This window comes from Notechis scutatus, chromosome 3, assembly GCF_049901735.1.
Source record: "Notechis scutatus isolate UNSWTSFEM ecotype Mainland chromosome 3, rNotScu1.2, whole genome shotgun sequence".
NCBI classification, from domain to species: domain Eukaryota; kingdom Metazoa; phylum Chordata; class Lepidosauria; order Squamata; family Elapidae; genus Notechis; species Notechis scutatus.
In genome coordinates, this window is record NC_142011.1 from 23,683,291 (window position 1) to 23,695,644 (window position 12,354).

A 12,354-nucleotide genomic window follows, 5' to 3' on the forward strand; every position below is an offset into this window, starting at 1 on the left:
TAGATATCTGGTAACCGTATTTTCACATCTTTTTTTGATGTGTTTATATGCAAGATGGATTAAAAGTCAGCTCCATAGGCGAGTCACAATCTGTTCTATTAATTTTTTTTTTCAGAGAAAATGTTACTGAGGAATATTCCATGCTCATTTGTCATATGAGTAAGGAAGTGTTTAGAAGGAAAAGGCAAACCATTCAAACCTTTTATGTAATTTATAAAATAAATTGTTTGGGAGGTCTGACTATTGGTACACTCTATAATCAGTTTCCTAATTAAAGCTAAATGTTGCATCATTGTAATTTTTTAAAAATAGATTTTAGTGATTTTTCTATGTGGTAAATGAAAAATCTAGAATGCATTATTTCAGAAGAAATAGAGTGTAAAGTGTATATTGCTAAATATTTACCAATCAGAAGGAAATGCTTTACATGCTGAGAAGCTATGTGTGAAGGAGATGGCTATCAATTTTTTTCCTGCTTAATTTTTTTTTTTCATGTGGAACAGTACAGTGGCTTCTGTGTTATTCATAACCCAGTATCATACGAGTTGAAGCTATATCTACTGTACTCGTATGTAAATTGGCTGTTACAATTCAAGTATCAGAAAAATAATGTCTTCTAAGTCATTATTTCTGTGCACACTGCGTAAACCTTGCATAAGACCAATTCCAAGCTGGCACCAGCGAATCACAAAAGATGTGAAATCACAAAAGGTGACCAAGAGGGGTTTCCTAGAATGAGGCCGAATCTAAGGGAATGCTGGAACGGATAGATTCTTGATTAACATTTGATTGTAATATACACTATAGCAGCTTTCTTTCCTCTTCAGCTTCCCCTTTATGTTTTTAAAAAGAATGGCTTGATTCTTTTCCTTGACCCAAAGGAAGCTGGCATTTGAGGCTGCATGTGATAGGATTGTGTTTTTGTAAGAACAGGCATTCTAAGAAGAAATGGAGTCTGGGATATGGTTTTCCTTTCACAAAGGCAATGCAGGGTATAAAGAGGATGTCATATGAAAGAAGGATCACAGTTCTACAGTTTACCACTTCCAGTTTTTCTTGGACACTTGGCAATTATCTGCATTTTATCCTAGAATAATATGAAATTTGTTGCAGAAGTGGGCAAACGTGATTGTGAGTAACAAAAACTCACATACACCAGGGGTGTCAAACTCAAGGCCCGGGGGCAGGATCTGGCCCACGGAATGCTTAGATCTGGTCCGCAGGGCTGCCCTGGAAACAGCAAAGGACTGTCCCAAGCTGTTTCGGCCAGCAAAAATGGAACTCAAGAGGGCTGCTCGCTGGTCTCCCGAGCTCCGTTTCCGCTGGCAGAGGGTTTCAGGAGGCCATCACAGCCGAAAATGTAGCATTTGAGGGCCATGGGCGACCCACTTGAGCTGTTTTAGCTGGCAGAGCATTGCAGGAGGCTGTGGCAGCCAAAAACGGAGCATGTCAAGGGCCATGGGTAGCCCTCTAGAACCGTTTTTGCTGGCAGAGGGTTGCAGGAGGCCGTTGCAGCCAAAACCGGAACTTGGGAGCCTGTTTTCACTGGCAGAGTGCTCGGGCCACCACAAGCACCCTAACATGAGTGACGTTGAGCTGGCCACGCCCACCCTGGCTATGCCCACCCTGGCCCTCCAAGGTCAAACACAACCCTGGTGCGGCTCTCAATAAAAAAAGTTTGACAACCCTGACATACACGTTCAGGAGCTGGAGCAGTTTCCATGCGTAGAAGCCGAGATTTTTATTGCTTTTCTACTGAAAATAAACGGCTCAGATTTTTTTTTAAAGCATTCAGATACTTAATAGAGAAAGTGGTTGACAATGTCTGCCAATTGAAGTAGAAGCATTCACAGCAAAAAGATCACTTACATGTATTTGGATTTCAACTGAGTGAAGTCTATTAATTGCACATTATCCTGAGACAGGAAAGACTTCTCAGCTTGAGCCTCTGCAGAGGCACTATCAGCAAAAATAAACAATGCTGGTCTAAATGAAACGGTGATCTGGCCCAATAGAAAGCAATTCTGTGTTACTGTAATACGGGCATATTGGAACTTCATCGTTTCATTACGGGGATTGCAAGTTAGTGTTAGAGTGAATAGAAGCTGCAGATGGATTTGCATGTTGTGCGGACTGACCTTTTTGGAATAACCTGGATGCCCTTAAGTTTCTAACTAGATTAGACCTTGTAGGTCATCTAGTCCAACCCCCGCCCAAGCGGGAGACCATACACCATTTCTGACAAATGGCAGTTCAATCTCTTCTTGAAAGTCTCAAGTGATGGCGCTCCCACAACTTCTGAGGGCAACTTCTGTTCCACTGGTTGATTGTTCTCACTGTCGGAAAGTTTCTCCTTATTTCCAGATTAAATCTCTCCTTTTAAACTCTGCGTGTGGCAGAACCTAGCCAAATTTTAACTAAATTTGAAAAGCTAAGTTGGCCCAGACCTGGTTACAATATAGTTGAGGGATCATTTAAAAAAAAAACACTAGAAACATGAGGTAGATTGAAAAGTTGAAAAAAAAAACTCCTGGAAAATGGCAGTGGCAAAATTCCCATATTATTGCCAAGAAAATGATCTAGACCTACATAGTGAACTGGAGTCAGCTTCAACTTGCGGTAGCCCTTATTGTTTTATTCCCTTATTGTTTCATGCTTTTGAGATAGTTTTTCCACAATTTGTTGTTCGTTTCCTCTGCTGGAAGAAAGGCCTTCCAAAGAGCCTTTCTTTCTTCTAAAAACAAGAAAGAGCTTGCTTTAAGACCAATATCATAAACAGGAAACAAGGAAAAGAAAACATTCGTATTCCATTTCCTCTCATAAAATTCCTTAAGTTATTTAGGTGGGGGGGAGATCGGGTTATTCCCCCCCCTCCCAGAAGATTTGTTCATAATTTATAGATCATTTAAGAGAGTTTATTTCTAAATCCAGCATTCTGAGGATTAGAGATAATCTTTCTAATCTATCTCTGGTGTAGCTAGGATGATTCAAAAACCACACTATACAAACTGAAGAGAACAAATAACAGTATGAAGATAAAAGAAACTCTGTAGAAATAGACCGAAGTCTTGGGAAGCCTAACAGCATCCTGTTTCCTTCAGTGAACAATTGGATGCTCTGGGAAACCCAGGAGCAGAACACGAGGTCAGGACTGTTCCCCTTCTTGTATTCCCCCTGAACTGTTACTGAGCAGCACATAGCATCCAGTTGTGAGTATTCAAAGATTATGATAAGTAGTGAGCTAAATATCTAGATATAATACACATGTAAGCAGGGGTGCGATTCAACCCGTGTAACAACCGGTTCGGTGAGCGTGTGCTTTGCGCGCACGCAGAGCATTTGCTACTGACCTTCTCCAACAATCCCTGTGTGTTAAACAGCTGACGTGTGGCAATCCGCTGTGCCACGCGAATCATCTGAGCTTGAAAAACAGGATATAAAACAGCCTAGAGCCCAGGTGGGTGGGTGGACCGAACTGAACCAGTTTACTCCCAGCTAATTCTCGGAGCTACCGGTTCGCCTGAACTGGGCTGAACCAGTAGAATCCCACCCCTGCATGTAAGATGCTGTTTTTGAAAGCTATAGTGATCCCTGAAAAAAATACAGTTGCTGGGAAATGATTAGACCTTGTCTGCAATTGCAAGAGAAAAACAAAACCGCTGCAAAGCTTCTGCCACTTGGCACTGTTCTTCCTTTCTTAAGTGTTTAGCAAATACTTCCCTCCTTCCCCAAATTATGCCAGGCCAAACTGGACATGGCAGAAAGCATATAACATTAGTTATAGGTATATAAAGATTGTTATTGTAACTGTTGAATTCAGAGAGATAGGTGTGTTTTTGTTTTACTCCTCAGCCTTGAATAAAGTAGAGATTGTCCTCCTTAACTAAGTATTCGATGAACAAGTTCCTACAATCAACACTTATTTTCTGTGAATTTCAGAGTAACAGGCAAATTTTCCTTTTAATTGTGGCTGAGGACTGTAGGGATGTAATTGTGTAAATACTATAATGTGAAACTGTAAGCATGCAACATTTTCTTTAGAGGCGATATTATCATCATCGTGTTTCATAAATGTAATATTTTGCCATTACAGTCAGACATGGAAAAATGTTGAGTTGTTCCTCGAGCCCCTCCCATTGCAACCAGAAATATTTCTTCACTGAAGTGTTATGGTCAGTGGCTCTGTCAGGAATATATTTGAAATTTAATTTGATTAATGTAATTTAATTTGTAGGCCACCCATCTTTCAATGATTATGGGCAAAGTCCATCTTCAAATTTTATTCATTGTGCAGTGTTTGTCCCAGGAAGAGCTTGTACAAGCCATTCTGGGCCAGTTGTTCCAATAGAAGTAATCACAAGAAGGTTTCAGAGCAGTTGTGATTAGCTTTTGAGTAGTGGCTTTGCAACTTTGTTGAATGATTTACACAGGCCTCTGAGAGAGAGCAGCTTGAGCTGAGGACCAGACTAACAAGTGTGTTCAGGCTTAGCTTGGTTTATAGCAATAACAATAGCATTTAGACTTATATACCGCTTCACAGAGCTTTACAGCTCTGTTATGCTGCAATCTACCCCTTGGGCATTGTTGCTAAAACACATTACACAAACAACATTGTGACTTAAGGCGATGGATTTATGGAAAAGAGGCACTCCTGACTGGAATACTGAACAGAGCAATCCATGCTAATCCACATGTTTTCTTGCACATCCTTCCTGAATCCACCTATTTAAACATCTTTGAGGATTAGTACACCCAGTTTTAATGAATGGATTTAGAGCGGGAGTTTGGGTATCTACCGAGAGTGTCTGTCAGGCCCATTCCTCAACAGGAAAGTCTAATGCAATTTAGATCCACTGAAACTCTTCCAGGTTGCTTGACCATAATATGTAATTTTACTGTCATGAGGGATTTACTGATGTTATGAACAGGACAGATTGGTCCAGTTCTTGGCAAGGGCTAGAGAACATGGACTCTTGGAAACAGCAGGAGCCATCTGCACTTGTCAGTCTCCCTGGCTTTAAATCTGCACTTGTTAAGAACCCATTGTTTGATCTTAGCAACTTCTTTCCATTCCTTCTGTGGAGGTAAAAGCCATTACTGGTTTGTGTAGAGATTTGCCATCAAGTGAAGTGTCAGCAGATCTTACTGGCTTCAGTGCCACTTTTGAACAGGGGCTTCCGGTTAGAGGATTTGAACATTTCATAAGAGCACAGTGGAGAAAAATTCCTTTGTAGTTCCTGTGAACTGGCTGTGTGCCGGAGGGAAGTTCCAAAACTTAGCAGGGTTCTTTTGTATGTTTATATCTGATGAAGAGAGGGTGCTTTTTTGTGTAGTGAGTATGTAAACACTGGATTTAAGTAGTGAGTAGATTATCAACATAACTGCACTGAAGTATTCCCATTAAAGCAGTACTGACAGCTTTTTCAAATGGAGGGAGAATACAGGTTGTCCTCAACATACAACAGTGTGTCTAATGACTGTTCAAAGTTACAATGGCACAGAAAAAAGTGAGTTATGACTGATTTTCTCATCTACGACTGTTGTAGCATCCTCATGGTCAGGTGATCAAAATTTGGATGCCTGGCAACCGGCTCATGTTTATGACGATTGCGGTGTCATGGGGTCATGTGGTCACCTTTTGTGACCTTCTGATAAACTAAGCCAGTGGGGAAACCAGATTCGTTTACTAGTTCATTAGTTAGGCTACTAACTAATCAGCTGCAGTGATTCACTTAATTACTATGACAAGGTCATAAAATGTGCAAGTGTCAGCTTTGGAAGCCATATTAGCACCAGATGCTTCCACACTGCCACATTCTTGAGCCTGGGAAAATGGAAGGGGGGAATTTCTTGAAGGGTATGTGGTTAGACATAATAACATTCTTCTTCTAAGTCAAGGTCATGTTATTTCTGCACCTGGCTGAGGAGTGGCTGAGATGACGTCTCAAGTTGGGATGGATGGTGATTGGAGCATGTGATGCAATGGATGCAGGGGTGGATTTGTAACATTTTACTTATTGAAGGGAAACCCAGAACTTTCAGATTCGGGATTTCCCAGATGTGCCAGTTTACTACTCTAATAAAAGGAACCTTTGAGAAGATGTGTGTCTCAGAGTTATCTGTTGGAGTCAAGGTTTTCTGGAACGCTGATAGCAAGACTCACTTAACAAATGTCTCACTTAGCAACAGAAATTTTGGACTTGATTGTGGTTGTAAGTCAATTACTACCTGCCCACCTTATTTGAGTATGCAGTTATGTGCAGGTTTAACATTGTAATCAAAGCTGAGTACCTAAAACAAACAGAAAAAAATATTCTGCATCATTGAAACAAACTTATCTGTCTGATTGTGATAGCTAATTTGACACGTGAAGTGTGGCATATAGATCTATAGAATTTCTCACTTCTTAAAAAATATTAAATTTATCTTATTCTATTTCTGTGTCAGTCTGCAGTATTTTTCTTAAAAAATTCCATACAGTGCATAACATTTCACATAAAATTTAAGGAAATGCCAATTATGAAAGTTCACATAAGAATGCATGCTCCATCTCTGGTGTGGAAAATTGTTTTCCAAGTGCTCTGAATTTCTTCCAATTTCTCAATGTATTTTTACACACAGACAAATGCTCTTCGCAATTTACAGATAGGTCTGTGGAGCTATTTTATATTTTCTGTTAATAACACAAACAGACAAGGATGTCTTCTATAGTTAATTATCAGGAGTGACATGAAGATAGTTGTACAACAATTCATACCCGTTTTAAATAGAAAAGCAGTTTGCCTGTTGTGCTAATAGACTATAGAAAACACTATTCAAAATGTTGGCTGCTGCCTGCTTATCTTGTAGCAATCTAGCATTGAAGCTCAAGAAAATAACCACATCATGGGAGGTAACTGGTTCACATTTCAATTCAGCCTTCAGTATCTTTCATTCCTCGTCATCCATTTCTTCTGTAAACTGGGGATAAACTGCCTTACCTTAAACATAAAAGTTTACATACAGTAGATATTCTGAGAGATTTAGCAGCAAGCTCAAGTATTGGAAAGTTCTTTTTAAATTTTTCTTCCTGGTGACTTAAGAAGCTTCCATGTGAAATTGTTCAGTTGTAGCCATGGTTCATTCATAAAAATTTATGGAGGTCAAGAAATGTCATTTCTGTTTGGAACCTGCTTCTGTTTTTTCTTTTGACAGAAACTCAGTGAAGAAAGAAACTATATTATATCTGTGAAATGTCTTTGTTTGACAGGTCAGGTTTATCTACCTAACTAGTTCCCTGTTTGATTTATAGGCTGTCCTTTTTTAATCAAAGTGAACACCCAAAGCACTTTAAAACCACATATAAATATAAATAAAGTAGGAAAAAATACTTTGTCCTTGGGTTTTTGTTTTTTTGATTTTTTTAAATGTTAGAAAGATTAAATTTTAGTTGAATAATTTGAATTAAAAATAATTTTGTCTTATTTTCATACTTATTTTGCTGAAATAGGGTACAACAACAATTATAGATATTATTTGCTGCTAAAGGTGAACTTTTCTTTTTTTTTAAATATCTTCAGAAAACTAGATGATCTTTGTGCTTTATAAGGCTTAAGCTCTGGTCTATGTTTCTTGGCCTTGATAATCAGGTATCATGCAAGTTGTCACTGATTCAGGTTTTTAAAAGTGTATAACAGAGAATTGTATATCTTCTCTTTAAAGATTTATCTAAATGACCTAAAATATTTTACACCTTATCAAGATGTTTGATGAATCTATGTTCTGTGACACTGGAAAGCTGACAGTCACGTCAAGCAAGTTGGAAAGAATAAGTAAATATTGGGTTACAGTAGCCAGTAGAATTTGAAAACAAGTATTCCATTGACTGCTATAAATCTTGTATATAAAACTTACACAAATTTGGCATCCACACTGGACTGTGGATGCTCAAGAAGATAAAAATATTTAATTGGGTCAGACACATGCTTTCATCGAGAACATCAGAGAAAAAATAAATATGTATCTTGATTGTCAACAGAGCTGACTACTAATTTTAACATTTAAGTTCAATAAAAATAATTTGGCGTCATGATTTCACCAGTGCCAGGGATGAAGAATTTAGATAAGCATCCATTGTGCTGTGTCTTTCTGCACTGAGTGTGTACAGGGAAGAGGCATTAAGTTAAGTGAGGTGAATCAAATAGTGGTCAAAATCCTTATTATTATTATTTTTTGCAGGAAGTTAATATAAGGCAGTTTGCATTAAAAAATAAGGTACAATTGAATGGTAGCTGCTTCTGCTCCTTTAGAAACCTGACATTATTTTGAAGTAGGATAGTTCTACTTCATCCTAAATTCTCATTGAGTCACTGTGGGTTGTTCTCATTGTACTTGCATCCCATTGTACTTGTCTGAAAGCCTGGTTGCCCTCCATCCAAGTATTAACCCAGTCCAGTCCTGCTTAGGTTTCTAAGATCAGCTAGGTTTTGCCAGGTCCAGCTCACTGGGTAGAAAAGTATTACAGTTTGAACATTACAGTGGTAAATCTGCTGTAACCAGAGTTTGTATATTATAAGCAAAGTACTACTCACTCTGTCCTCAAAGAAGCTTGTGCATTATCGGCAAGGAATACTTTAATATATTATACATCCCATAAATCACAGCAGAGAAACTATTGCTGTCGGGGGATTATTGGACTTTAAGTCTTAATCAATAAAGCTGTTGGCTGTGGGCTGATGATATATAATATACTAGTAGTAATTAATACTGCATATGAGAACAAGAAGCAACACACATCCTTTACTGCAGAATATCACATAGGACAATCCTTATAGTTGTGACAAATTATGGTACTCTGTTAGCGATTGTGACTGTGAGTAATAAATGTTCAGTTAGCTGGAATTATCCACAGCTTATCCTGAATTAAAAAGATCTTTGCTTCATTTTCTAAATATAGTAGAAGCTAGCCTTTTTCTAAATAGCAGTTGTTTTCCCCATACTAAATTATTGAGAGTGTTGAAAATTGAATCCCATTCGCCATTAGTAAAAATGGATTGACGGGACTAAAAGAGACTTTTGGCATCTGTTGATACTTTCCCTCATTCCCTTGAATCTCTAACTCCAATTATATTTGGAAAAATTAACTTTATTGGTATGTCATTTCTCTCTCTCTCTCTCTCTCTCTCTCTCTCTCTCTCTCTCTCTCTCCCTCTCCCTCTCCCTCTCCCTCTCCCTCTCCCTCCCTCACCCACTCCCACTCCCACTCCCACTCTCTCCCAAAATTTATGTTGTAGAGGTATAATTTGGAGTCCTAAAAAGGATTGGGCTAAAAGACCCTGTCAGCTTTTCCATGTCAGTTAGGAAACATGAACAGATGAGTTAATTCTACTTTATTGTAAGGCGATATCAAGTGACTCTTGCAAGTCTCCCTCAATCTCCTTTAGAGCCTGAGAACTTTGTGTGTGGAGGGTGTCCCTTCTGAGTCTCTTTCTCCACCTATTATGCAGCTGCAAGCTGTGCCCTCTCTTATCTGACCATTACCTAGGCAGCATTTCTTTGACCTGTCTCTCAAGGTCTTTCTCACATACCATTACAGGCCTTTTCCAATTCTGTAGTTCTGTGTTGATGTGTGGCTGAAACAAAGATGCAGCTGAAAATTGGGAGGTGGAGTAGGGAGAGGGAGACTTCATAAACATGTATGTTATATGTGGGTTTCAAAGTGTCCTTATTTTCCTCTCTCTGTTTGGTTAAGCGCTTCAGTTCTACCCTCTCCTACCTCCCCCTAACTTGACACAGATTTTTTTGCCTGATGAAATCCAGACATTGCACCTCCCTAATCAATGCAGAACAGTCACCTTTTTATAGGACTAAAGGGAGCTTCAGAGGGGTTAAGCAAACAATAGTTTCCTTTGGTGTGCCAGTAGTGTCAATTGTCTAAGCAAAATTAAGTACCACCAGTGCTTCTGAAGAAAGCTGCTTGTTGTCAGACAAGCTGCAAGCAACTTGAAAGAGATGCTTTTATCGAAATGTGTGGAGTCCCAATACCAAAATGTTACAACTGATGGTTATAAGTATTTAAAATGAGCTCCCCTTTATGCCAGATTGGTATCTCATGGCTCATGTTGTGAAAGCTAGGAGATAGAATAAAGTTAAATTAAAGAAGATTCAGCTTGAAAATAATTATCTTTTTTATTTCCCTGCAGGCCTTTCTGCATCGAATTAGACAAAATGCGGTGGATAAAGCTGAGAAATATATAACAGAGGAAAATGTCAAGGTAATGCTTCCAAAACATTTTGGGTTTAAGAGTGAGATAATGTGAAGCTTCAACATTGATTCTGTTAATGGCAATGTTTGGATTACCACATTACCTTAAAGGAACAGAAACTATATACTCCTACAAGATACGTTAGGTGGAAAACAGCAGGGAGTATCTTTTCTTTTTCATCTGTTTGAAAAGTCCAATAATATTGTATCCTAGAATGAAGAAATGAACATGACAGCCATAGGGAGATCCTGAGACTCAGGTCCAACTTCAGTCCCTAAATATTGTTTCTTTTAAAACCAACAGAAGGTCTAGTTCAAGGGTCTTCAAACTTGGCAAGTTTAAGACTTGTGGTCTTCAACTCCCAGAATTCCTGAGCTAACATGACTGGAGGAGGAATTCTGGGAGTTGAAGTCCATAAGTCTCAAAGCTGTCAAGTTTGAAGACCCCTGATCTAGTTGGATAAATCTATGATTTCTACTTACAATCTCCATTCCTTTAATTCAATGGCAAAGTACTGTATCTCTGACTTGGAAAATTAGATGCTTCTATTTTCCCTCCTTGCTAAATTCCTTCATTTCTTGTAGAAAACAATCATGCATGTCATCGACTTTTCTTCCAAGGCCAGTTAGTCCTCAAGCTACTCTGTTGTCCTCAGCAAACAAACAAACAAATACAAAAATTGATAGCAAAGTTTTTGTGGCTTTTAAATGCTGCAGTTAAAAAGTAACGTTACTGTTGTTTTTACTGCAATTAATTTATTGCCTGTCAATGTTCTAAATGTTTCTGTCTTACAATCAAATTCTGCATTTAAATTAATTTGGTTTTCTCACCTGATTAAGTATGTTTATGCCTGAAATTTTGGGAGGCTTTTCTTCAGATGCACAGTCATATTTCTGTTTTATTTCTCTTTGCCAAATTTCCTAGGGAGATTTGTGGTGATTCTTTCAAGCTGAGCTCTTTATTGTTTCATATTGTTTCATAATTTCATAATTATAATTATAGACTGGAAAGATTATAAAATCTTTCCAGAATGAGCACTCTGCTATCTGCATCCATAATATATTATGTGAACTATTAGGGAGAACCTGTCTTTATCCTCTTTCTTTCATATGTGATATCTGAGCTGAATTGCCTCTTACTCCTCTGGGCCTTTCCTCCTGGATATCTACCTTCTCTCTATATTCCCTCACATGGTGATTTGCTGCTACTGCTGCTGCTTATCTGTGTCTTTTTTCTCGACCCACGAACCCACTTTCAACAAAGCAAAAATTGTACCTCTCTTCTTTTCTATATTTTTCAAGGCTGGATATACACAGAATGCTTAATCAAGTCAATTGCAATCCTAATAGTTGGATTTGGACAGTATGCTAAGTAAAACACTGGTTAATTCTTTTATGACTTAGTGGGTTATTGAACACAGAACATTTGTTATTTTATGATTCCATATATTGTGCAGTCTCAGCACAAAGTTACATAGCTCTTCCTCACTATTTTCCTTGTGTTCACCTTGATGCTTCCAGGTTTCCCCATTGGTGACTTTGGCTTAAACACTTTATGTGCCTTTCCAGAAGCAGATAACTGGTTATCTTTTGACTCGGGATGCTAATCTAGATGAACCTCAATTTGCTACAGATAGGCTCTTCTATGTTAACTAGATTTCAGTACTGTAAATAGTGCAGAAGCCTATGGCGTCTTCCTTGCCAGAAATTTTAAATTCAGATAACTGTGCTATCAGTTTTCTGTCTTTAAGTTATCACTGAAAAGGAAACAGCAATAAGATAAGTTAAGTTTAAGTCTTTGGAACTTTCTCTGCATTATTACTTAGTTTTCTCCAGAAATGTTTTATCGTCTCATTAAACTCATCTTAGTAATACTTAGCCATTCCTGTCTTTGACTGCTGACTAATAGGGCACTTTCAGTATGAAGCAAGCAGCTAAGGAAGAGACGAAAGGCAGCAGGATACAGTTGGATAACTGAAGTCTGTCAGATTCCATTAATAAAGCTGCCTCTGCTCTGTGGCATACTTCATGCTGACATGAGTATTAGAGATCTTACAAGCTTTAATGGTGAAAGTGATGATAACAATACCAGTTGGAAAGATGCCATAAAG

The 12,354-nt window shown here is 38.4% G+C and overlaps 1 protein-coding gene across 2 annotated transcripts in view; it reads left to right on the forward strand.

The window, feature by feature from the left end:
- Nucleotides 1-12,354, forward strand: part of PREX1 (phosphatidylinositol-3,4,5-trisphosphate dependent Rac exchange factor 1) — a 228,435-nt gene that overhangs the window by 104,022 nt on the left and 112,059 nt on the right. For both annotated transcript variants that reach the window (XM_087959300.1, XM_087959299.1), the window contains exon 2: nt 10,182-10,253. In XM_087959300.1, coding sequence (XP_087815426.1) covers nt 10,182-10,253 — 72 coding nt within the window. The remainder of the gene's footprint in view (nt 1-10,181; nt 10,254-12,354) is intronic.